Here is a 25598-nt window from a genome sequence, read left to right on the forward strand (position 1 = left end):
CTGCCCCCAACCGAAGCGACTTGGTTCGTGAGTGCTGCGCTTGCGCAGAGCGAGAGCACGCCGCAGCTGGGGCTGTATCTGGTACCCGGTTCCAGGTCTCTACTTCCCGCCCGTGACTCAAGCCACCGGGGCCATGTAGCGCCACGTCACGAGTAGTTGTAACTACTCATCTCATAAACTACAGCCCCCTCCTGATCACGAGCTAGACGCCCACGTCACCACTGCCCCTAGTTGCCCGTGGCAAAGTAACACAATCACTACTTTTCCGTCTCCCAGTAACTCCCAGGCCTTATATGATCTGGTCCTGGGCACTCCTCCATTAGATTGTCCCTCACTTCTAATGACAACCAGGGATCTACATCTCAACTGTGCTGTCTCATGATCCCAAATGGAAATCCCGCCCCCCCCAGCCCCGCAGTCTGTAAGTTCCTTCCCCTGATCAAAACCAGAATTCCCTCATCTCACGTTCAGAACGGATACCTCCTTCCAAGCGGCAACAGAACCCTCCATTCCGACTGTGTACATCTCGATGGCGTCCATCACGACCCCCATCACAGACGTCTCCACCCAGAGCCAAAACGGCCCCTCCGTAACCCCTTCCAATCTCTGTCCTCCAGGGTCGCCCAGATACCCACTCCCTAACTTGCAACAACTAGAGAGGGTCTGTCAGGGAGTCTAGGCTGCGGTGTATGCGTGTCCCCTTACCGCGGGGCCTTGGGTGTGACGGTCGCCACGCCCCCCACTTAGGTGACTCAAGGTCAGGGCCTGCATGTGCTTGAGACAAGTCCCCTCCCTGGACGTGTTCCCATCCCTGCAATTAACTCCTCTTGGAAGTCGGGAGACCTGGGTCCTGCCTAGCACTGGCCCAGTACTGGCTCTGCCTGAGCTGTAGCAGTGAATTCAAAAGAATCGCTGGGCGCGGTAGCTCACATCTGTAATCCCAGCACTTTGGGAGGCCGAGGTGGGCGTATCACACGAGACCAGGAGTTCGAGACCAGCCTGGCCAACATGGTGAAACCCTGTCTGTTCTTAGCCGGGCGTGGTGGCACACGCCTGAAATCCCAACTACTTGGGAGGCTGAGGCAAGAGAATCGCTTGAACCAGGGAGCAGTGAGCAGAGATAGTGCCACTGCACTCCAGCCTGGGCCACAGGGCGATACTTTGTCTCAAGAAACAAACACCGGGTGCGGTGGTTCACGCCTGTAATCCCAGGACTTTGGGAGGCCGAGGCGGGCGGATCACCTGAGGTCGGGAGTTCGAGACCAGTCTGACCAACATGGAAAAACCCCATCTCTACTAAAAATACAAAATTAGCCGGGCGTGGTGACTGACGCATGCCTGTAATCCCCGCTACTCGGGAGGCTGACGCAGGAGAATCGCTTGAACCCTGGAGGTGGAGGTTGCCGTGAGCCGAGATCGCACCATTGCACTCCAGTCTGGGCAACAAGAGCAAAACTCTGTCTCAAACAAACAAACAAGACTGGACGCGGTGGTTCACGCCTGTAATCTCAGCAATTTGGGAGGCCGAGGCAGGTGGATCACCTGAGATCAGGAGTTCGAGAGCAGCTTGACCAACATGGCAAAACCCCGTCTCTACTAAAAATACAAACATTAGCCGGGCGTGGTGGTGGGCACCTGTAATCCCAACTACTCGGGAGGCTGAGGCAGGAGAATCGGTTGAACCCGGGAGGCGGAGGTTGCGGGGAGCCAAGATCGTGCCACTGCACTCCAGTCTGGGCGACAGAGCGAGACTCCGTCTCAAATAAACAAACAACCCCCCCAAGAAATCCCTTCCCCTCTCTGGGCCTCAGTTTCCCTACTTGTGAAACAAATGGATGGCAATGGTAAGCTACGGAAGCATAGTCCTGGGCTAAACTCACAGGGGCGCCTGGTAAGTGACTATCATTAAATCAAACGAAGAGTAGGAAGAATAGGAAAGCAATTTAACAAACTGAAGGATTCTGTCTTGCTAAGTGGGTTGTAGTGGGCGCCTACAGTATATGAGCGCTGTGCATGTGTGATATCATCCAATCCCCTAAACAACCTTTGAGGTGGCTGTGACTCAAGCTCATTTCACACCAGTAAAACAGAGGCCCGGAGAGGAGAGTAACTCCAAGTGTGTCGGGCTCTAAAGCTGTACTCTCAGAAATGCTCCGTTTCTTCAGCTTTTAAATGATATCTCTGTCAAGGTCTCCCGCCGCCCAGTTCACTCCATGGGCCCAACGCTCACCAAAGGTTGCCGGCATTTCTCTACAGAACTTTCCGAAGCTTAGCCCGGGAGTGACCCGGAGAACTGCGCAGGCGCGTCTCCTCGCCCTGAGCCCCGCCCACAGGGCGCAGATGTGTGCGTGGATAACTCCCGGAGCCCCGCCTGAGTGGCAACACGCAGGCGCAAGGTCGCGTGCCCTGCGCTGCGGGCTCTGATTGGCCGCTACGGGTAAGGGCACCGCCCAATGGGAGGTGTGGATAGTGAGGGGTCCCACACGCCTGAAGCCGAGGGTCTGTGTCAAGAGCGGCAGGGGCTGCAGGAGATAAGAGAAACGGGTGAGGGCGCCGCGCGGGGCGGGACGGGGAAGAGAGCGTTGGGCGGACGGAGAGGGCGGAAGGAAAACTAAGGGGTCTGCAGGGATCGGAGAGCCTTGGGGCCTGCGCTAGGGCGGGAGCGGCGCGGGCTGGAAGGAGAGTGCTCCTTCCTGTGTGCCCTGGGGCTCCTTTAGTGTGCGGGAGCCTAAGCTGGAACTCGCCCACCACCCACTGCTGCGAGCTCTCACCCTGCCGAGGAGATGAGTCTGGTAGGAGAAAAGCGTTGTAAAGCGGGAAAGTTGAATTTCCAGGGCCCTAGTGGGTTCCTTCCTGGAAAGACTTACTGATAATCTGTGTGAAAAACCCCCCATACCTTCCCTGAGTAGTTCACAATTCAAGAGTGGGAGAAAGAATAGTAGACGAGAAAAGGGCAAATTTCGAGTCTTCCGGGCCACCTCGTAGACATTTATTGGGTACCTGCTTTGTGCAAGCTTTGCAGTAGGCACTGGGCCTCGCCCTAGGGGAGTTCTCTGTTGGAAATGGGGCTGTAATCAAGGAAAAATGGAACTCTCGGGTCCCTGGTTGCCTACTTCCAGGAAGGTCCTTTATGGAATGGCTGTTGTGTGCAGGGGCCTGGCAACTCAAAAATTAGGAAGGGGATTGGAATAGTAGATAAGGAAAGCTTAGCTCCAGGTCCTTTAGTGAATAATTTACTCAAGGAGTATTTATTGGGCATTAACTGAAAGCAGGGCCCTGTACTGGGCTGTGTATTTTGGGAATTCACAGTCTAATGGGAAAGTTGGTCTGGTAGAAATGGACTGTGCACAGGGACAGTTAAACTCAGGGTCGGCCAGGCAGTGGCTCACACCTGTAATTCCAGCGCTTTGGGAGGCCTAGGTGGGAGGATTGCTTGAGCTCAGTAGTTTGAGACCAGCCTGGGCAACATAGGGAGACCTTCTCTCTACAAATAATTTAAAAATTAGCCAGGGGCCAGGTGCGGTGGCTCACGCCTGTAATCCCAGCACTTTGGGAGACCATGGTGGGTGGATCTTTTGAGGTCAGGAGTTGAAGACCAGCCTGGGCAACATGATGAAACCCCATCTCTACTAAAAATACAAAAATTATCCAGGCGTGGTGGTGAATGCCTGTAGTTCCAGCTACTCGGGAGACCGAGGCTGGAGAATCGCTTGGACCCAAGAGGCGGAGGTTGCAGTGAGCCGAGATCGTGCCACTGCACTCCAGCCTGAGCAAAAAGAGAGAAACTCTGTCTCAAAAAAAAGTAAAATAAAATAAATAAAAATAAAAATTTGCCAGGCATGGTGGCAGATACTTGTGGTCCCAGCTACTCAAGAGGCTGTGGCAGGAGGATCACCTGAGTCCAGGAGGTGGAGGCCTCAGTGAGCCAAGATTGCACCACTGCACTGCAGCTTGGGCAACAGAGTGAGAACCTGTCTCAAAAAGAGAAAAAAAAAAAAAAAAAAACCTCCCAAGGTCTCACTTCCCAAGGGAGGCTCACTGCAGCCTCGACCTCCTGGGTTCAAGTGATCAAACCACCTCAGCCTCCCAAAGCGCTAGGATTGCAGATGTGCAGATGTGAGCCACCACACCTGGCCTGGGAGCATTTCTCAGTCACTAAATAAGCACTGTGTGCTAGACATTGTTCTTGGTACTGGACATGCTTCAGTAATGTACAGGCTAAACTGCTACCGTCTAGGTGCTTAATATGAGCAACTTTTTTTTTTTTTTTTTTTTTTTTCCTCCTTGAGACAGAGTCTAACTCTGTCTCCAGGCTGGAGTGCAGTGGCGCAATCTCGGCTCACTACAACCTCCACCTCCCGGGTTCAAGCCATTCTCCTGCCTCAGCCTCCCAAGTAGCTGGGATTACAGGCATGCACCACCACGCCCAGCTAATTTTTTTTTTTTTTTTAGTAGAGACGGGGTTTCACCATGTTGGCCAGCGTGGTCTAGATCTCTTGACCTTGTGATTGCCTGTCTTGGCCTCCCAAAGTGCTGGGATTACAGGCATGAGCCACTGCGCTCAGCAATATGAGCAACTTCTATATGCAAGGCTGTAAACTAGACTCCACCTGCCCTCTGGCACTAATAGATTAGGTGAAAAAGAGGTAAAGAAGGTGGGTTTGAATTCATAAGATTAGCTGCTAGGCCTGGGAGGGAGGCAGTCATTTGCTGAGTGTACTCTGAGACCCTGCTGTGTGAAGGGGCCTGGGTGGGGTTGAGCCCACATACGTGGAAGGGAAGATGGGGCATATAGAGGGAAGTTTGAAAGTTAAAATTCCTGTCCCTGCTCAGAGGTTTTGTTGCTGACTGGAGCCTCCACAATGAATCAGACGCACAAACTCTCAGTCCAGTGAGGAACAATGAGATGCCACCCCAAACTCATGATATTTGCCATGATAGAGGTGGCACAGGATACCATAGGAAACCTGAGGATGTAGAGATGTCAGAGAATGCTTCACAAAAGGTGCTGAGTAAGATTTTGTCAGACAAAAAGAGGAGAGAAGTTTCTTGGCAGAGGGAATAGCAACATCAAAGACTTAGGGTCCAAAAACAATCTTTCTGGAGAACTACACAGGGTTACAGCTGACCTTTACAAGTACCAGGGACTTTGTGTCAGTACTACTTTTAGCCCCATTTTACAGGTAAGAAGACAATCTCAGAGGAAGTAAGTGGTAGAGCTCAGATTCAAGCCAAGGGCAGTCTGGTTCCAGGGCCTGTGTTTTTAAACACTTGGGTGTATCTGTGTGTGTATATGTAAGAGGCAGAGGAAAAGTGTTGCACAAAGAGGAAGCCGCACGCAGGCAAAGGCTATGGTATTCTCAGAAAAGGTATGCCTGGCCCTCTCAATAAAGAGGCCAGGCTGGCTGGGCCGGGCGCAGTGGCTCACGCCTGCAATCCCAGCACTTTGGGAGGCCAAGGCAGGCGGATCACGAGGTCAAGAGATCAAGACCATCCTGGCCAACATGGTGAAACCCCCGTCTCTACTAAAAATACAAAAATTAGCTGGGCATGGTGGCGCACACCTGTAGTCCCAGCTACTCGGGAGGCTGAGACAGGAAAATCACTTGAACCTGGGAGGTGGAGGTTGTAGTGAGCCAAGATTGCGCCACTGTTCTCTACCCTGGCAACAGAGCAAGACTCCATCTCAAAAAAAAAAAGAAGAGGCCGGGCTGTTGGCCAGGGTGGTGGCTCACACCTGTAATCCCAGCACTTTGGGAGGCCAAGGCGGGTGGATCACCTGAGGTCAGGAGTTCGAGACCAGCCTGGCCAACATGGTGAAACCTTGTCTCTACTAAAAAAAATAAAATAAAAAAATTAGCCAGGCATGGTGGCACTCCCCTGTAGTCCCGGCCACTCAAGAGGCTGAGGCACGAGAATAGCTTGAACCCAGCAGCGAGAGGTTGCAGTGAGCCAAGATTGTGCCACTGCGCTCCAGCTTGGGTGACAAACCAAGTCTCTGTCTCAGAAAAAAAAAAAAAAAAAAGAGGCTGGGCTGAGTTCTGTTTGTCTCCTGCAGGCTGCCATGGGGTGTGTGTAGGCTTCAGAGACATGGGATCATGGACGACTGAGGCAGAAACATTGGATTAAGACTTCCTGAGCAATAGAGGCTGGTGAGTAGTGGGATGGGCAAGAGAACTCCACCTCCCCTCGGTTTCCTGCTGTCTCACTGGCTCCTGCCCCTCTTTCTCCAGGCACTGCCTTCCCCACAATGGCAGAGGTGGTGGCTGAGGTGGCCGAGATGCCAACACAGATGTCACCAGGGACAGTGGAGATGTCAACACCTATGTTGGGGGAGATGATGGAGATGTCAACAGAAGTGACTGAGATGACACCAGGGGAGGCTCTTGCCTCATCCCTCTTCTTCCAGCATCACCAGTTCATGTGCTCTGAGTGTGGCAGCCTCTATAACACACTGGAGGAAGTCCTCTCACACCAGGAGCAGCACATGCTTGCTGTCTCAGAGGAGGAGGCACTGACCACACAGAATGTTGGCCTGGAGCCAGAGCTGGTGCCAGGCGCTGAGGGGCCCTTCCAGTGTGGTGAATGCAGCCAGCTCATCCTCTCCCCTGGTGAGCTCCTGGCCCACCAGGATGCCCACCTCCGGGAGTCTGCAAACCAGATCCAATACCAGTGCTGGGATTGCCAGGAGCTGTTCCCCTCGCCCGAGCTGTGGGTGGCTCATCGAAAGGCCCAACACCTTTCTGCCCCGGTAGCTGAGCCACCAGTGCCACCTCCTTTGCCTCCCCCAACACCACTGCCTCCACCTTCTCCCCCATCTGAAGTCAAGATGGAGCCCTATGAGTGTCCTGAGTGTTCTACCCTCTGCGCCACCCCTGAGGAGTTCTTGGAGCATCAGGGCACCCACTTTGACTCCCTAGAGAAAGAAGAACGCAATGGGTTGGAGGAGGAGGAGGAGGAGGACGAGGAGGATGAAGAAGATGATGAAGAGACAGAGGATGAGGAGGCCATGGCAGAGGTCGGTGATGATGCTGTGGGAGGTGATGAGTCCACAGCTGGCTGGGCTCAGGGCTGCGGGGACTGTCCCCAGCACCAGCCCTCAGCAGGGGCTCGCCGGCAACACCGGCAAACGTCTCACAGCCCGGCATCTGCCACCCACCCCTTCCACTGCAGCCAGTGTCAGCGCAGTTTCAGCTCCGCCAACCGGCTGCAGGCTCATGGGCGGGCCCATGTTGGTGGCACACACGAGTGTACGACCTGTTCCAAGGTCTTCAAGAAAGCAGCGTCGCTCGAGCAGCACTTGCGGCTGCACCGCGGGGAAGCCCGCTACCTCTGTGTAGACTGTGGCCGCGGCTTCGGCACAGAACTCACATTGGTGGCCCACCGGCGGGCCCACACTGCCAACCCATTGCATCGCTGTCGTTGTGGCAAGACATTCAGCAACATGACCAAGTTCCTCTACCACCGGCGCACTCACGCGGGCAAAAGCGGGGCACCTCCCACAGGAGCAACAGCTCCCCCAGCTCCAGCGGAGCCCACCCCTCCACCACCACCCCCTGCCCCACCTGCCCAGCTGCCCTGCCCACAGTGCTCCAAGTCTTTTGCCTCAGCTTCCCGGCTGTCACGGCACCGGCGTGCAGTACACGGGCCCCCTGAACGGCGTCACCGCTGTGGGGTTTGTGGCAAGGGCTTCAAGAAGCTGATCCACGTGCGCAACCACCTGCGGACACACACGGGCGAGAGGCCCTTCCAGTGCCACTCATGTGGCAAGACCTTTGCTTCTTTGGCCAACCTCAGCCGCCACCAGCTGACCCACACGGGCGCACGTCCCTACCAATGCCTGGACTGTGGCAAGCGCTTCACACAGAGCTCCAACCTGCAGCAGCACCGGCGGTTGCACTTGCGGCCAGTCGCCTTTGCCCGCGCCCCCCGCCTCCCCATCACTGGTCTCTACAACAAGAGTCCCTACTACTGCGGGACTTGTGGCCGCTGGTTCCGCGCCATGGCAGGCTTGCGACTGCATCAGCGGGTCCATGCCCGAGCTCGGACTTTGACGTTACAGCCTCCCAGATCACCACCTCCTGCCCCACCCCCACCCCCCGAGCCTCAACAGACTATCATGTGCACAGAGCTGGGGGAGACGATTGCCATCATTGAGACATCCCAGCCGCTGGCTCTTGAGGACACCCTGCAGCTGTGCCAGGCTGCACTGGGGGCCAGTGAAGCAGGCGGGCTCTTGCAGTTGGACACGGCCTTCGTGTGACGCTGCTGAAAAGCAATAACAAAAGGGTTTGGTTGCAACAGCCAGTGTGGGTACCTCTGGGGAGAGAGGACCTCCTCTGGCAAACTGGTCTGATACCCACCGTGTGCCAGGATCCACCCTGGCCTCTTTTACCCACTGACTCCCCAGAACTACCCTTCCAGGCTTCTCTTGTCATCTTTCTCTGCCTGAGGGGAAACTGAAGCTCTGAGATGCGATGTGATCTGTACCAGGTCACCCAGCTACGCTGCAAAGTGGGTTGGCCAAGGCCCTTTGCACTGCATCACCCTGGTGCCCAGCAACATCAGGTAACCTTCACTGAGCACCAAGCTTGTGCCAGGTCTGTGCTGGCCACTCTCATATACCTCTTCAGATCCTCTGCTTGTACCCCTAGCCCTTGCCTTCCCTGGATTTTGGGCACCCAGGACTTTGCTCTGCCTGGTGGAGGAGGGTACTTGATTTCCCTGGGCTTCCTTCATCTCAATTCTGACAGTGTGGAAGGAAATCTGTAGGTACCCAGGTCCTCAGCTCCAGACTGGGTGATGCTGGAGACCCAGGAGCAAGTCAGCACAGGCTCTGCCCACAGGAGGCGTGCACAGTCTGGTAGGAGAAACACACAAGTACAGATAGCTTGCTCTCTGAGTATGTCTCATTGATTCATTCAGCCTGTGTGTCCTAAGGCCTCCCTCCTCCCATACTGGGTGATGCTGGAGGCAGAGATGAGTCAGGCCTAAGGCTTCTCAGGGCTGTGATGGGGATATGTAGGGACAGTGGGATCCCAGGAAACAGACCTCCATGGTGGGAGATCAGGAGTTAAGGATTTCCTAGAGAAGGTAGTCCCTGAAGGAAAAGTAGGAATCTGGTAGTGAAAGAGGAAAAGAACATTCCAGGCAGACAGCACTGCAAGAGGGTGAGCTCTTGGTGTATTTGGAGACCATCCAGTTATCTGACTGCCTAGCCGAGGCAAGCGCCACACTTACCACTGTATGTGTACTATGATCCCAACAGGCTTGTGACATAGATTTCATATTATCCCTGTTGTATAGATTTTTAAAACTGGTGGCTGGGCACGGTGGCTCATGCCTGTAATCCCAGCACTTTGGGAGGCCGAGGCGGGCAGATAACGAGGTCAGGAGATCGAGACCATCCTGGGTAACATGGTGAAACCCCGTCTCTACTAAAAATACGAAAAATTAGCCGGGAGTGGTGGCGGGCGCCTGTGGTGGCCAGCTGCTCGGGAGGCTGAGGCAGGAGAATGGCGTGAACCCGGGAGGCGGAGCTTGCAGTGAGCCGAGATCGCGCCACTGCACTCCAGCCTGGGGCACAGAGCAAGACTCCGTCTCAAAAATAAATAAATAAATAAATAAATACATAAATAAATAAAAATAAACTGGCCAGGTGCAGTGGTTCACGCTTGCAATCCCAGTGCTTCGGGAGACTGAAGCAGGAGGATCACTTAAGGCCAGGAGTTCGAGACCAGCCTGGGCAATAGCAAGACCTCATCTCTACAAAAATTAAAAGTTAGCCAGGCCTGGTGGCACATGCCTGTAATCCGAGTGCTTTGGGAGGCTAAGGCAGGAGGATCACTTGAGCTCAAGAGTTCAAGACCTGGGCAAGAGAGAGAGAGACTTTGTCTCTATTAAAAATAAAAATGATTGGCCGAGCATGGTGGTGCACACCAGTATTCCCAGCTACTCTGGAGGCTGAGGCAGAGGCAGGATTGCTTGATATGGGGGAGATTGAGGCTGCAGTGAGCTGTGTTCACACCACTGCACTCCAGCCTGGGCAACAGTGCAAGACCCTGTCACTTAAAAAAAAAAAAAGGAAAAAAAAAACTAAGGACAGAGATTTGCCCAAGGTTTCACAGCTAGGCAGAGACATTGTGAGATTTGAGTACGGGAGGCCCCTTCGGCCCACATTTGTAACCCATACTATTCTGAGTGATTAAGACTTGAAACTTGTGCAGGGGTAGGGGATCAGAGGAAGATTCATTCTAACTAGAGGAAAAGTAAACCAGTGTCAGAGCTGTTGGGATTTGAGGGGGCCTCAAAACATCAAAGGTCTTGGGAGCAGGAAGATTCCCACCTTGTTCAGAGGTTACCTAGGATAATAGTCTTTCTCTCCATTGATTGATTGATTGATTGAGATGAAGTCTTGCTCTGTCGCCCAGGCTGGAGCACAGTGGTGCAGTCCCAGCTCACTGCAACCTCCACCTTCCAGGCTCAAGCGATTCTCCTGCCTCAGTTTCCCTAATAGCTGGGATTACAGGCGCCCACCACTGCACCCAGCTAATTTTTGTATTTTAGTAGAGGCGGGGTTTCGCCATGTTGGCCAGGCTGGTCTCAAACTCCTAACCTCAGGTGATCTGCCCGCCTTGGCCTCCCTAAGTGCTAGGATTACAGGTGTGTGCCACCGAGCCCGGCCATAATAGTCTTTCTCTCCCTAAGCAGATGCAGGTGATTCCTGATAGGCTCCTCCCAGGCCCCTGCAGCCCAGGGTGCTCAGGCAGGGGAGGCAGAATGCAGTTGAGGATGAGATTGTCCAGGAGGGAGGCCTAGACTTTGGAAGGCCTTGAAAGCTGGGCTGAGTAGTTGCGAGTTGGAGGAGGGTTGTAATTGGGTGTTAGATCTGGGCTCAAAGTGGGGTGAGTGGGAAGCTAAAGATGGCCCAGCAGAAGACAGGGCCAGACCTGGGAAGGGGTCATGGGGTGGTAGGAGGGTGAGGGACACCTCAGTGACTTCATGGCTGACCACGTGAGTAGCAGGGAGGAAGGTGTCCCCAGGATCCCAAGGTCTGCCCCTCACCCAGAACGGCCATCCTCCCCCTTATCAATTGGCTTGCTCTGTATATTCATTCATTCATACTACAAACCAGGCGAAATCCGGGTGGTGTTGAGCAAGGAAGGGGCAGGGTCTGTCCTATCCCAGGCAGTGTAAAGATGCGCCTGGAGTGGGGTGAGCAAACTGGAGAGCCCAGACCCCACAGGAACAGTCCCTTCACTCCATCTGGGACATTTGAAACTCCTCCCTTTTTGTTCACCAGTGGAATCCAGTAGGGGGCATACCCATTGCTCCTCCCCAGGCCCTCTTCCACCTCTGGGGTGTCCTGGTCACACTCACTGCTTGGTGCCATGTGGAGGAGATAACATTTCCTTCAGCCCATGCCCCACTATCTGGCCCAGCATGTTTTAAGTGAGGATAAAAGTCAAGTTCTCTGCCCCCACCCTTACAGGGTTGTCACTTCCCAACATCCCTAAGAGGGGGGCCAGGTAGGTGTCCTGTTTAAGACTTGGAAATGAAGGCTTGGAATCTTCTAGGGTTCCGCCTCCAGCCATGGCCACCCAACAAAGAATCTACAAGCAGGCTAAGTTTTGGCCTGAGTGACTCCTCATCATCTCATGTGCCCCCAGACCCTAGAGCAGCAGGCAGCTTGGACTAAGACAGACAGCCCATTGTTCAAGTCCTGACTCTGTCACTTAAGCTCCATGGCCTTCCCCTCTCTGATCCCCAATTGGCTCACCAGTTACTGGGAGGTTAATCCCTCCCTCTCTAAGCAGAAGCAGATGATTTATGCTGGGTCATGGAGCAGGCTCCTCCTAGGCCTCTACAGCAGATAACCCAGATGGAGCTCATCACCACACGTGCAGAGAAAGCCACGGTGCGAGAAGGTTGAGCACCTGAGCCAGGGCCTTCGGACAGCCCTCTGCCTGAGATGCAGCTCACTCCTGTCCCAGAACAGTCCCCCCCGCAGGAGCCCCCACCACCTCAGTGGAAACAGGCAGCCAGACAGAAAGCAGGTTTTCATGCCAATAATTTATTGAACGGAGGTCTGTACACAGGCAAACCTTACTGTGGAAACTAAGACATCAGGAGCTCTCTCCACTCCCCTGGCCCTCCAGGGTGGGGTGAGGAGGGAGTAGACCTTGGGGGCAGAGGACAGGAGGGGAGTTACAGCTGTAGGAGGGGCGGGGCCAGGTTGGACGGTGCGAATCGACGTTTTCTTTAAGAAAAAAATTATAACAATCTATTTACACCCAGGGGCCAGGGAAGGGAAGAGGAGACGGGCTGGGCTGGTTCTATTTACAAGGGACACAGGAGGGGAGGGGGTTTGGAGGAGGTGGAGGTCTGGGGGTGGGGAGGGGGCCAAGGGGGTAGGAGGTCCTCATCCCCCCAACACCCTGTCCTTCTCTTCCCTCCCCACAACCAGTTAAAATCCTCTTAAAAAGCCCACCACAGGGGTGAGGCTGGTTAGGGAGGGACTGGAGGTGGGGACAGGGACTCATTTACCTCTGCCCTCTAGTCTAGGGGCCCAGCCAGGGCAGGAGCTTGATGGGCTATGGCCCCCCTTCCCAGCCCCTCTTGGGGCTCCCAGATGGAAGTGGAAGGGTGGTTGGTGGGGCCCTCAGGAGGAGTTAGTGAGGGTAGGTGTGGCATCGGTCGACTGCCAGTCTGAGCTGGTTGGAGTCTCAGTTAAAGCTGGAGGGAGGGAGGGAAGGAGCAGAGTTAAGCCTTTGCCTTTCAAACACCCCTTCGCCCAACCCAAAAGTAGGAATTCTCTTGTCATAGATGCTACATTAAAAGTTACAAGCTGTTACTTTAGGTGAAGGGTTGCAAACTCAAGTGCTAAAGGGCCAGGATAGTAACTGAGTAACACACCAGAGTGCCGGGCTCCATATAAGGGGGTGGCTGGGCTGGGCACAGCGGCTCATGCCTGTAATCCCAGCACTTTGGGAGGCCAAGGTGGGCAGATCACAAGGTCAGCAGTTCGAGACCAGCCTGGCCAACATGGTGAAACTCCATCTCTACTCAAAATACAAAAATAAGCCAGGCATGGTGGTATGCACGTGTAATCTCAGGTACTTGGGAGGCTGAGGCAGGAGAATCACTTGAACCCAGGAGGCAGAAGTTGCAGTGAGCCAAGATTGTGCCACTACACTCCAGCCTGGGCGACAGAGCAAGACTCCGTCTAAAAAATATAAAGGGCGCCGACTGTCTACTGTCAGTAGGATGGGTGGGCTCATTGCTGCCCAATCTGATTTTCTTCCCCAAGAGAAACAGGAAATCTGAATTTTTACACAAAATAGCCCCATTTTTAAACGTGGGCAACATGGCCAGGTGCAGTGGCTCATGCCTGTTAATCCCAGCACTTTAGGAGGCCAAGCGGGAAAATCACCTAAGTTCAAGATCAGTCTGGCCAACATGGTGAAACCTCATCTCTAGTAAAAATACAAAAATTAGCCAGGCATAGTGGTGTGCGTCTGTAATCCCAGCTACTCAGAGACCTGAGGCAGGAGAATCGCCTGAGCCCAGGAGGTAGAGATTGCAGTGAGCCGAGATCAAGCCACTGCACTGCAGCCTAGGTAGCGAGTGAAACTCTACCACAAAAAAAAAAAAAAAAAAAAAAACTTGGGCAACGAATTCAACTTTTTGTTTGTGTTCAGGCCAAATGTTATTTCTCTGGCTTTCCCATTGGCATTAAACACATTTAAACATTTGTATGCAAGAATGCCCTCTAAAGGTGGTCATTCACATGTTGTAAGATGTGCTTCCTATGCCATCAAAATGTCAACGATTTAAAAATACATTCAGGAAACCAAGCCACTGAGCGAACAGCCCCACCCTCCCCAGGCTGAGAGATACTTTAACCCCCAGCAGATGGTCCCCACTTACCTTGTGAGGACTGGGTGAGGGTGGTAGTGCCCGCTGGGGACCTCAAGTGAGGAGGGATGAGAATGGCGTTGAGAGACGGTTGGATGGAGAGTTCTAGAAACAGGAATTGACATGCCAGTCAGGGTAGACTACAGCAGGGTTATGATGGGCACCAAATGGGAACCCAGCTATTGGGAAGGCCAGTTGTTTGTGGACACTTTCAGCCACAGACCTCTCTCAATGAAAAACCAGAAAAAGCTTAGCACGAGGCAGATCACAGTAAAGCACAACTGAAGCAGGTTCGATTCCCCCTGAATCTGAGAGTCATCTTTCCTGAGCCCCAGGCCTGCCTTGTACTCTGCCCTTAGCTCCCTACTCCTGCTTCAACACCAAGCTCTTCACAATCTTTCAATGCCCGCCCACCCCGCCCTACTCCCCAGATCCCGGGCTATGCCCTCACCACCAGCACTGAAGTTGAAGAGAGGGGGAAGTGGGCGGTTGTTAGGGAGCTGGGTTCCCAGACATCGCAGTTCATCAAAGAAGCTGTGCGCACAGGCCTCTAGTGGGGAGAGCCTTGAGGACGGGGTGTACTCCAGCAGGCTAGAGCAGAGCGCGATGGCCTCTGGCGGCGTTCGAGATTTGAACACCTGAGGGATGGGTGCAGGGGTCATGAGGGTGAGATGCCCTGGACACTGGCGTACTCCTGTTATCTCACTGCCACAGTGCCTGCGGCAAGTTATGACTGGCTGCTTCCCACACCCCCACCTTCCAAATGAAGAAACTAAGGCCCAACCACTAAGGAGAGGTCAGTTTGTATCGGGTAAGCAGCCAGCCCAGGTCTGGGACTATATGAGCCCTGCTGACCCGCCATAAAAATTGGAATCTCGAATTTACTTGTGGGTTCTCAACTTTTAAAATGCCATAAACTTTGAAAGCGGATGGAAGTTATTGATCCCTGGATAACTTCAAATCCTCCCAAGCCATGATTCTGAGGCTAGGTCCACAGAACAGTTGACCTCCGAGGGGGACCAGCTCCAGCTCTCAGCCATACTGCCCTGAGCCCCTAGCCCTGCCCCACCTTCGTCCAGGGGTGAGCTTTAATCTGAGGGAACTTGAACTCCGTGTAGTTGGGGTTCATCTCTCGGATTTGTTCCCGGGTTGGTGTTCCCAGCACCTGTAAAGAGAGGAAGGGGTCTGAGACAAGGGCCCCATCCCTCAGCCCCACCCCCTACCCACCCCAGCCGCGCCCCTCACCTTGATGATCTCCACCAGCTGGTCCACCCCACTGTCCCCAGGGAAGATGGGCTGGCCCAGGAGGAGCTCCGCCAGTACACAGCCAGCTGACCAAACATCTGAGGGGAAATGGAGGGAGCGTCAGGGCTAGGTGAGTAGGGCCACCAACCTCCCAGTGCTTTTATTCCTCATGGCCATCCTAAGAGTGTCAGGAGCCCCGTTTTCTCAAAGACAAAGCACCTGGCCCAAGGTCACATGCAGCTTAGAAACATGGGCCTGACCTTGACCCTGCCTTTGCTGCACTCTCTCGTCTAGGTGTGTTTCCAGCCCTCAGTTCCTCTCTCTGCTAAGAACCCCAATGAGCTCCTTCTCTCCCGCTAGCCTTGGACGACAGACCAAATTAGGCCCAAACCTGCCAAAAGGCACCCATGTTCTTTGGGCCACAGGAAGGTACAGCCTTAAATCCTGGACTGCCTTCCTCTTGTTCCAACCTCTATCCTGCCCATGAGAAGAGCTGCAGCCTGGCAGTCTCACCCCTCCCTGCTTTGTACCTTGACCCCCACAGCATGAGTTCATACCTAAGAACTCCACAGTTCGTCATGCTGCTGTGGAAGGTGCCCTTTCAAACTCTCATGCCCATTCCCTCAATTCAGCCTTCCCCTCATGCCTGGAAAATGGCAGTTGTCCCCACAAACAGGGAAGGACACAGAGGCCCTGGGAGCAAGTTGCACCTTCATGGTGGCAAAGCCTTGATTCCCGGTTCCCCCAAGGTCTCCGGCAGCCCTTCCCCCTAGCTGAGAACAGAGGGCTGACAGGGAGGTTCCAGAGCTGGTATGGACTCTGGAGTCAGGTCAGCTTTCAAATCCCAGCCCTGCCCAGTCCCAGTGGTGCCAGTGCGGGCAGGCGGCCTCACAGCTCTAAGCTCATCTGTAAAACGAGCATTCAACAGCATCAGCCTCCTAAGTTTGTGAGGACTGGATACAAGAACAGAAGTTAAGCTTTCATCACCAAGCTTGGCATACAGCACACAGAAAACTCCAAAACTTCCCAGATTGCCACTCCCCCCTGCCACCCTCCCATAACTCTGACCGATGGATGAGGTGTAATCAGTGGCTCCAAAGATGAGCTCTGGGGCCCGGTAGTAGCGAGAACAGATGTAGGAGACATTGGGCTCCCCTCGGACCAACTGCTTTGCACTGTGGGAAGAGATGGGCAGGGGTACACATGAGGCAAGGGTTGGGGTCCCCCCTGCCTCTTCAGCCACCCAATATGCCCCAGGCCCACCTGCCAAAATCGCAGAGCTTGAGGACAGCAGTGTCAGGGTCCACCAGCAGGTTCTGGGGCTTGATGTCACGGTGACACACGCCCTGGGAGTGGATGTAGGCCAAGCTGCGGAAGAGCTGGTACATGTACACCTGGGGCAGGCACAGGATAGCAGAACTTTAGCCCAGCTTTCCCCATACAGCACCACTACCCCACCAGCTTGGCCTGAAGAGCCCTTCCAGGCCCACTCTCCCTGCTGCCCCCACAGCTTTGGGCAAACCCATTTGAGACCCTTGGTTCTCTTTTTTTTTTTTTTTTTTTTTTTTTGAGACGGAGTCTCGCTCTGTCGCCCAGGCTGGAGTGCAGTGGCGCAATCTCGGCTCACTGCAAGCTCCGCCTCCTGGGTTCACGCCATTCTCCTGCCTCAGCCTCTCCGAGTAGCTGGGACTACAGGCGCCCGCCACCACGCCCGGCTAATTTTTTGTATTTTTAGTAGAGACGGGGTTTCACCGTGGTCTCGATCTCCTGACCTCGTGATCCGCCCACCTCGGCCTCCCAAAGTGCTGGGATTACAAGCGTGAGCCACCGTGCCCGGCCATCCTTGGTTCTCTTAATGTGCACCACAATCACTTGGAGGACTTGTTAAAACAGGGACTACTAGCTGGGCGTGGTGGGTCACGCCTGTAATCCCAGTATTTTGGGAGGCCAAGAGCAGCCTCGCCAACATGTTGAGATCCTGTCTCTACTAAAAATACAAAAATTGGCTGGGCGCGGTGGCTCACACCTGTAATCCCAGCACTTTGGGAGGCCGAGGCGGGCAGATCACGAGGTCAGGAGATCGAGACCATCCTGGCTAACACAGTGAAACCCCGTCTCTACTAAAAATACAAAAAATTAGCCGGGCGAGGTGGCGGGCGCCTGTAGTCCCAGCTACTCCGGAGGCTGAGGCAGGAGAATGGCATGAACCCTTGGGGGCAGAGCCTGCAGTGAGCCGAGATCGCGCCATTGCACTCCAGCCTGGGCGACAGCGAGACTCTGTCTCAAAAAAAAAAAAAAAATTAGCCGGTTGTGGTGGTGTGCACCTGTAATCCCAGCTACTCGGGAGGCCGAGGCAGGAGAATCACTTGAACTCAGGAGGCAGAGGTTGCAGTGAGCCGAGATTGCACCACTGCACTCCAGCCTGGGTGACAGAGTGAGACCCTGTCTCAAAAAAAAAACAAAAAAACAGGGACTCTTGGGCCCCACTCTCAGAGTTTCTGATCAGTGGGTTCTGAATGAGGCATTCACAACAAGCTCTCCAGCACTGATGCTGGTCCCCGGACCACACTCTGAGAACCACTGCTTTAATCACAACCCATGGCAGAAGCCTGATGAGTAAGATACGTCGGGAGGTTGTCATAAAACAGGCTAGGGAGCGAGGCACTCAGCTTCCCCCTCACCAAAACCACTGGCTCCTGAATCCAACAATCAAAACCACCCCTGAGCCTGCCCCCTCTCCAGCTCCATTTTCCTGCCACTCTCCCTCCCACTGACTAGAACAGAAGTAGCAGGAGAGCAGGATTTTGAGTTTCAGTCACTGCTGCATCCCCCAGGGCCTAGACAGACCAGGTCCTGACACGGCTGCTTCCTAGGCTCCCTTCCTTTTATTCCAGCTCCCCTCGGCCAAAGATGCCACTTCCTTGCCCTGTGCTTGGTCTCCTCCAGGAAGCCTTCCTTGATCCTTCTCACCCACAAACCAGGCTGGGTGCTTCCTCCATTTCCAGAATTCCCTGTGCTCCTTCTGGTATGGCAGCAGCTAGTTCATTTAATAGTTTTCTGTGATGATGTCTTTCTACCCTACCAAACTGAGAGCTCTTCAAGGGCAAGGCCTGGGTGGCAGTCAGTGGTGCCTCTGGAATTCCTCAGCCCTGGGCCCCGTATGCAGGCAGCCACAGGACAGATTCACCAAACCAGAGAGCTCCCTCCTGGGAAGTGAGGTCCAACAGCCACAACCACTGGTAGAGCCCACATCGGCTCACGCGCACTTGGGTACGTAAAGCCAGCAGGAGCAGCAGCTGGGTCCCAAGTGACCTCCAGCAAACAAACCCACCCACCTCCTACCAATGCAGTAGGCTGCTCCAGCCTGTTCGCCACATCATCCCTGGGCTGCAATCATTCATTCATTCAAACACCTCCTGAAGGTCTGTAACACCCAGGGCACGATGCCAGGCACTGGGGAAGGAGCCTGCACAGACGATGGACGGAGATGCATTCCTGGCTCTGTGGATGCTAACCTTCCTCCGACCCTAACTCCTTCCCACCTACCTCCAGCCAAGGCTCTAAAGGCCCGAACTCTGGCCTCAGCAGCTGTCTCTGTGCAGTCCTGGTCCCCACCGCCCCCTTATCCTGAGCTAACTCCCATATCTCTGGTGCCACTGGATTCCCTGTATGGACCTGAGCAAGTATCTGGCAGCCTCTGCAGCCCCAGGTCAGGCTGCCTTCCTGATTCAGTCAGGCCTTGCCTGCCTTGGCCCTCCCGTGTTAGGCCAGCTCCATCTCTGGGGGTTATGGGAACAACAGCAGGGGACATGGGGCGTCCAAAAACCAACATAAACTTGGCAGATGAGGGATCCCATAAAAGGCGGGAGGCTCCAGAGCCCCTGGCTTTGTGGGCCTGGGTCCCAGCAGCCCACCTGCCAGCCTACCTTGACATAGAGGATAGGGATGGTCAACTTGGCCTTGGTGAAGTGGCGGGCCACCCGGTACACTGTCTCGGGCACATATTCCAGCACCAGATTTAGGTAAAGCTCGTCTTTCTGCAGGGAGCAAAGGAGACGTGTGAGGCACTGTGAGAAGAGTGAGGAGGGGGAAGGAAGGTGTGCAGGGAGCAGTGGGGGAAAGGCAGGCAGGCAGGAAAATGGCTGGAGCAACCCACCACCACCACCACCTCGAGGTCTCACCTTCTCGCCACTGGAGTAGAAAAAGTATCTCAGCCTCACAATATTGCAGTGGTCCAGCTTACGCATGATCTGCAGCTCTCGGTTCTTGAGGGCAAAGGGAGAGTCTCAGAATACGACCAACTCTCTCGGCTGCCCCTCCCTACTCACACTCACTCCCAACAACAGCCAGGCAGCTACTCCCTGTGTCCCAGCTCCAAGGTCCCCTAGAGTATCCCCCAATTCCTTGTCTCCAGACTATTCCCCTCCCACATGAGCTGGAAGCCTACAGGTTAAACCCAGGCCACAGATGTGTTTTCTTCACCCCATTTTTTTTTTTTTTTTTTTTTTTTTTTTTTTGAGACAGAATCTTGCTCTGTTGCCAGGCTGGCATGCAGTGGCTCGATATCGGCTCACTGCAACCTCTGCCTCCCTGGTTCAAGCGATTCTCCTGCCTTAGCCTTCCAAGTAGCTGGGATTACAGGCATGCACCACCACGCCCAGCTTAATTTTTATATTTGTAGTAGAGATGGGGTTTCACCACGTTAGCCAGGATGGTCTCAATCTCCTGACCTCGTGATCCACCCGCCTCGGCCTCCCTGATGTCATGATCCACAGGCCTCAAACTCCCAAGGTGCTGGGATTACAGGCATGAGGCACCGCGCCCAGCCACCCCACTTTAAAAAAAAAAAAAATTTTCAACTTATTGCTGACATGTAAAAATCAAATGGCACCTTCTGATTTTTTTTTCCAAAATAAAGTTTTAAAAAGGATAGGCCGGGACCAGGCACGGTGGCTCACGTCTGTAATCTCAGCACTTTGGGAGGCTGAGGTGGGCGTATCACGGGGTCAGGAGATTGAGACCATCCTGGTTAACATGGTGAAACCCTGTCTCTACTACAAATACAAAAAAAATTAGCCGGGCATGGTGGCAGGCGCCTATAGTCCCAGCTACTCGGGAGGCTGAGGCAGGAGAATGGCGAGAACCCAGGAGGCAGAGCTTGCAGTGAGCTGAGATCGCGCCACTGCACTCCAGCCTGGGTGACAGACTCCGTCTCAAAAAATAATAATAATAAATAAATAAATAAAATAAAAAAGATAATATAAAATTTATTTTTTTTTTTTTTTAAAAAAAAAGAACCTGGCTGTGTTGGTGAGGTTGGTTTTGAACTCCTAGTCTCAAGCAATCCTCCTGGCTCGGGCTCTCAAAGTTCAAGGATTATAGGCGTGAGCTACCATACCCAGCCTTAAAATAAAAATAAAATAAAAAACAGCTGGGCATGGTGGCTCACACTTGTAATCCCAGCACTTTGGGAGGCCAAGGCAGGGAAATCACTTGAGGCCAGGAGTTCGAGACCAGCCTGGCCAACATGGCAAAACCCCATCTCTACTAAAAATACAAAAAAATTAGCTGGGCATGGTGGTGCACGCCTGTGATTCCAACTACTCAGGTGGATGAGCTACAAGAATTGCTTGAACCCAGGAGGCAGAGGTTGCAGTGAGCCGAGATCACACCACTGCACTCCAGCCTTGGTGACAGAACGAGATTCTGTCTTAAAAAAAAAAAAAAAAAATAGAGACCATCCTGGCTAACACGGTGAAACCCCATCCCTACTAGAAATACAAAAAATTAGCCGAGAGTGGTGGCACACACCTGTAGTCCTAGCTACTAGGGAGGCTGAGGCAGAAGAATCACTTGAACCCAGGAGGCGGAAGTTGCAGTGACCCGAGATCGCGCCACCGCACTCCAGCCTGGGCGACAGCATGAGATTCCGTCTCAAAAAAAAAAAAAAAGATTTCACATCTAAATCCAGTTTTCAGTTTGTCTTGAAAAATCAGGGCTGGGTATGCTGGCTCATGCCTGTAATACCAGCACTTTGGGAGGTCGAGGCAGGGGCGGATTACTTGAGGTCAGGAGTTCGAGACCAGCCTGGCCAACATGGCAAAACCCTGTCTCTACTAAAAATACAAAAAAGAAAAAATTAGCCGGGCATAGTGGCCTACGCCTGCAATCCCAGCTACTCAGGTGGTTGAGGCACGAAAATCGCTTGAAGCCGGGAGGCAGAGGTTGCAGCAGGCCAAGATTGTGCCACTGCACTCCAGCCTGGGTGACAGAGTAAGACTCTATCCCAAAAAAAAAAAAAAGAAAAAAAAATCAGGTGTGGGCACGTGAGGCTTGCCCCCCTACCTGGCACAAGCAACAACAGACAGGTAGTGGCCATCCAGCTCACTCTGGTCCCATGGAAGCATCTGGGTCCTTGAACTCTATCTAGGATCCTGAGTCCCAGACTCCAGGCATCGGACTCTTCCCAGAATGCGGTCTCAGCATTCTTCCCTATTCTCTATTCCTCAGTGAGGCCTAGGAACTCCCTGCCCCTACATCCCTCTTACTTCTGGAACTCAACTCCAATCAAATTCTGACACCCTGGAGCTCCTCCTGCCCAAGGGCCCTCCCTGCCAAGACCCAGGCCCTGGTCTGGTTCCTTTCCAGTCTAGGCTCAGTTCTCCTACATCCAGACTAGCCTAAGTTCCAAATGCCAGGCCCTTAAACATCAATTATTCCTCAACTTCCACTTCCTCCATCTCCTTCTAGTTCCCTGAGCCTCTCCTAGCTCACAGGGCACCTCCATTCCATCCTGCACTGGCCAAACACCTGGGAAGAGCGTGACCTTCAGAACCACCTGCGCTAGCCCTGCTAGGTCCCCTTCTCTCCTGGGAAGAAGTGTAACCAAATGGTTAAGGTAGAGGGTTTGGAAATCAGATTCCAGCCTTGACTGGGGCACTTGCTCTATGGCCTCAGGCAATCCTCTTATCTGAGTTTGTTTCCCTGCTTTTAAACTTAGCTTACACTTAGAATGGGTATAACCACAGTACCTACCCTCAGAGAATCTTTATGTAAATTAAACAAGAATTTGCTTATTAAGCACTTACATTGAGCAAATGCCCAGTAAAAGCTCTGGGCTCTCCTGGGATCCACATTTCCCATCTTCCACAGTTCTCATTTCCTCTTTTCCCCCCTTTCTCTTCTGGCCCATGGCTCTGAAACCCAAGCCTCCAGCTCTCTGGCTGGGGTTCTCCCACCAGTCACACCCAGTCCCCAAACCTCCCTGTCCCCATCCCGCCCAAGCTACCTTGAACCTCTTGTCCTGGAGAACCTTCTTGATGGCGACCAGTTCCCTGGTCTCTGCCAGCCGTGCCTGGTACACGACCCCAAATGAGCCATTGCCAATCACTTTGATGTCCGTGTAAGCCACCTCTTGGGAGCGCTCTGGGCCTTGGCCTAGAGTGGCTACCACTGTGGTCACCTTCCCGCTGTCACCTGGAGAACAAAGGGGATACACGATCCACTGACCCATCCTGTCTGCGCATCACCCCATCCTGGGGCTGTGGGAGGAAGAGAAATCTCTGCAGGAAGCTCGTTGGGGACCTCTTTGTCCCATCCTCCTCTTTGAGGAAAGGTGGATGCTGGGACCTTCCCAGTGACTTTTCCCCTCTTCCTTTCTGGGAACCTTAAGTCCTGCTCCCCTCCACATGGGAGGATATTGATACTTAAATCTCTCTGCTTCAAGGGTTGGCAACCCCAAATTTCTACTTATAGGAAGCAACAGATCACTGGTCCATCTTGGTACTGGGAGACATCAGATGTTGACTCCATCTACTCTGGATCTACTGCCCTCTGGCTGCTCCTATTTGGAGAAAGCTTGACCGAGCCTCTTCCACTTCAGGGAGCAGTAACCCTGAGGTACTCCTACTTTAGGAAAGCACTAACCTCTCTCACAGCCTAGAGGATACTGACCTCTAAGTCCTCCCCTGTAGAGCCGGTAACTTCACTGGTTCTTGGTGACAGAAATGAATGTCCTCTCCTGCTATATGTACCAGTGCCCTGACCCTCACTTTTTGGTACTTTGAGGTTAGAAAGAAAACACTGACCTGACCTCTTCATCTGAGTGGTCCAGAGACCCAGACCCCTCCCTATATGTGGGTGGTCCCTAATGGACAAGCACCAAGTTATGAGAATGATGAACCTGACCTTTATTATCAAGGGGCTATTCCAGCCTCAGTCCTTTGAAGGAAAGCTATAATTCCCAATTCCCATTATTTGAATGGTAGCAAACCTTGGTGCCATTAGAGGATAGTGACCCCTTTGAGTAACTGATGAACCAAACCCATTTTTTTTTTTTTTTTTGAGACATAGTTTCACTCTCGCCCGGCTGGAGTGCAGTGGCACAATCTCGGCTCACTGCAACCTCCGCCTGCTGGGTTCAAGCGATTCTCCTGCCTCAGCCTCCCGAGTAGCTGGGATTACAGGCGCCCGCCACCACGCCCAGCTAATTTTTTGTATTTTTAGTAGAGACAGGGTTCCACCAGTTGGCCAGGCTGGTCTGGAACTCCTGACCTCAGGTGATCCGCCCGCCTCAGCCTCCCGAAGTGCTGGGATTACAGGCGTGTGCCACCACGCCCGGCCACCAAATCCATTTTGAGGGGCCAAGTGACATGTTCTTTCAGAGGGAGATAACCCTACATCACTTTTTTTTTTTTTTTCAGAGCCAATGATACCATACCTTAGAACAATTATTAAACAAGTATAACCTTAGATCCATATTCTACAGGCAACTGTGACCTACCCTGCTCCATTCCATTTTTGTTAAAGGAGACACACGAAGCCATGTATTTTAAAACACGGACTATGGACTTGGTTTGAAGGATATGCTCACTCCCAATGTCTTTATATCTAAGAAGCAGTAACTATTAATTCTCACCATTGGGGGTACAGCTCAACAAGATTTAGGGTGGGTAATGATGCCAGGTCTTCGTTTTAATGGGGAAGATGATCTGAGTACCAGGTTTGGAAAGCCTGGCCCTATTCTTTGGGGACACAACACAGTAACCTCAAAGCCCTGCTTCTAAGTGATATTCGCTCCAAATCCCCATCTTCTGAAGGACAGCAAATGCAGATCCCTCTTTTTCGGGGTTGGTCTTATTCTTGTTCTCTTGGGAGAAAATAACCCCAGATCCCCATTTGCAAGCGACTGTGACCTCTGATCCAATATTATAATAAATAGCAACGTCAGATACCTGTTCTTAAGGCTCAAGGACCCAAGACCTCAATAATGGAAGAACAGGGACTTGTAACCCCTGTTTCTTTGAGTGTTAGTAATTCTGATCCAAGAGTAATTCTGATCTCCAAGAGATGGTAACCCGAAGACCCCTTTTCCTGGGAGGAAGAGGGCTCAGATCCCCGGTATGGGGAGACACAGTGACCTCGAGCTCCTATCTAAGCATATGAAAGGATCTGATGGATGTCTGAGGAGCTTTGGGAACCCTGATCACCACCCTACACGGGCGCCACTAGTACTCACGGCCCAGCTTCACCCCGGGCGGCGGGAAGCTAGTGCCTGCGCCGGGGCCTCCGCTGCCTCCTCCGCCGCTGCCGCCGGGTCCACCCCCGGAACTCGAGGCCCCGACGCCCCCACCCATGGCCCCGACAGATGCCTTTCCGCCGCCGGTGCCGCCTGGGCCGGAGGCCGAGCCTCCGGGGCCGCCGCCGCCGCCTCCGCCTCCGCCGCCTGGCTCCGCGAACGAGCTGGTCCGCGCCCTGCCCGAGCCCCCAGGGCCGCCTCCCGAAGGCCCGCCGCCGCTCATGGCGCCGAGCACAGGCCCAGGCCGCGGGGCTCGGGCTGCCCGGGCTGCCCCAGCCGCCGCCGCTGCCGCCGCCTCCCCCGGGCTCTGGCCTCTTCCAGGCCGCGCCGCTCGGGCTTGGGCTCCGGCTCCGGCCCAGCGCCCGCCGCGGGGCACGCCGGGAGATGCAGTCCGGCTGTCGTCCGCGCCGCCGTCACCGCCCTCGGCCCGCACGGAGAGCCGCGTGGCACGCCGGGAAATGAAGTCCACAAAAGCCTCAGAGTAGACCGCGGGAATGACGGGCAGGAATGACGGGTCGCGCTGTACGTCGGGAAATGGAGTTCAGGGTAATCTGTCAGCCGACTGTACGACGGGGAGCCCTGAAGCACTTTGGGAAGCAGAGAGCCTGATGCACGCTGGGAAACGGAGTCCACTCACTCAGTCTATTGGCTGTGTATGCGTCCCAGAGCCCGGTGCGCTCTGGGAAATTGAGTCGCCGCGCGTGAACCTGCGGATCTCGGGCCGTGAGGCAAGCCGGGAAATGGAGTCGTCGCCACGCCCTCACCGCATTGCAGGTGTAAAGCGATTTTTAAAGCACGCCGGGAAATGGAGTCGCAGGTGGTTTTTAAGCCCCAAGTGGATACTGCAGTTCCGGAGATG

General features: G+C 53.8%; 2 protein-coding genes across 2 annotated transcripts; one reads left to right on the forward strand and one right to left on the reverse strand.

Moving 5' to 3' along the window:
• The first annotated feature begins 2429 nt into the window (after positions 1-2429).
• On the forward strand, positions 2430-8902 carry ZNF526 (zinc finger protein 526). Its single transcript, XM_030797093.1, has 3 exons — positions 2430-2544; positions 6059-6152; positions 6234-8902. Exon 3 carries the CDS (start codon positions 6251-6253, stop codon positions 8261-8263), a length of 2013 nt encoding a protein of 670 aa, XP_030652953.1. The 5' UTR covers positions 2430-2544; positions 6059-6152; positions 6234-6250; the 3' UTR covers positions 8264-8902.
• A 3151-nt stretch (positions 8903-12053) lies between these two features.
• On the reverse strand, positions 12054-25598 carry GSK3A (glycogen synthase kinase 3 alpha). Its single transcript, XM_030797121.1, has 11 exons — positions 24680-25598; positions 22451-22638; positions 19344-19427; positions 19089-19199; positions 16426-16556; positions 16231-16337; positions 15163-15260; positions 14987-15082; positions 14369-14555; positions 13930-14022; positions 12054-12735 (listed from the first exon to the last, which is right to left on the reverse strand). The coding sequence occupies exons 1-11, from the start codon at positions 24960-24962 to the stop codon at positions 12662-12664; spliced, it is 1452 nt and encodes a 483-aa protein (XP_030652981.1). The 5' UTR covers positions 24963-25598; the 3' UTR covers positions 12054-12661.

This window comes from Nomascus leucogenys, chromosome 17, assembly GCF_006542625.1.
Source record: "Nomascus leucogenys isolate Asia chromosome 17, Asia_NLE_v1, whole genome shotgun sequence".
Taxonomy (NCBI): Eukaryota; Metazoa; Chordata; class Mammalia; order Primates; family Hylobatidae; genus Nomascus; species Nomascus leucogenys.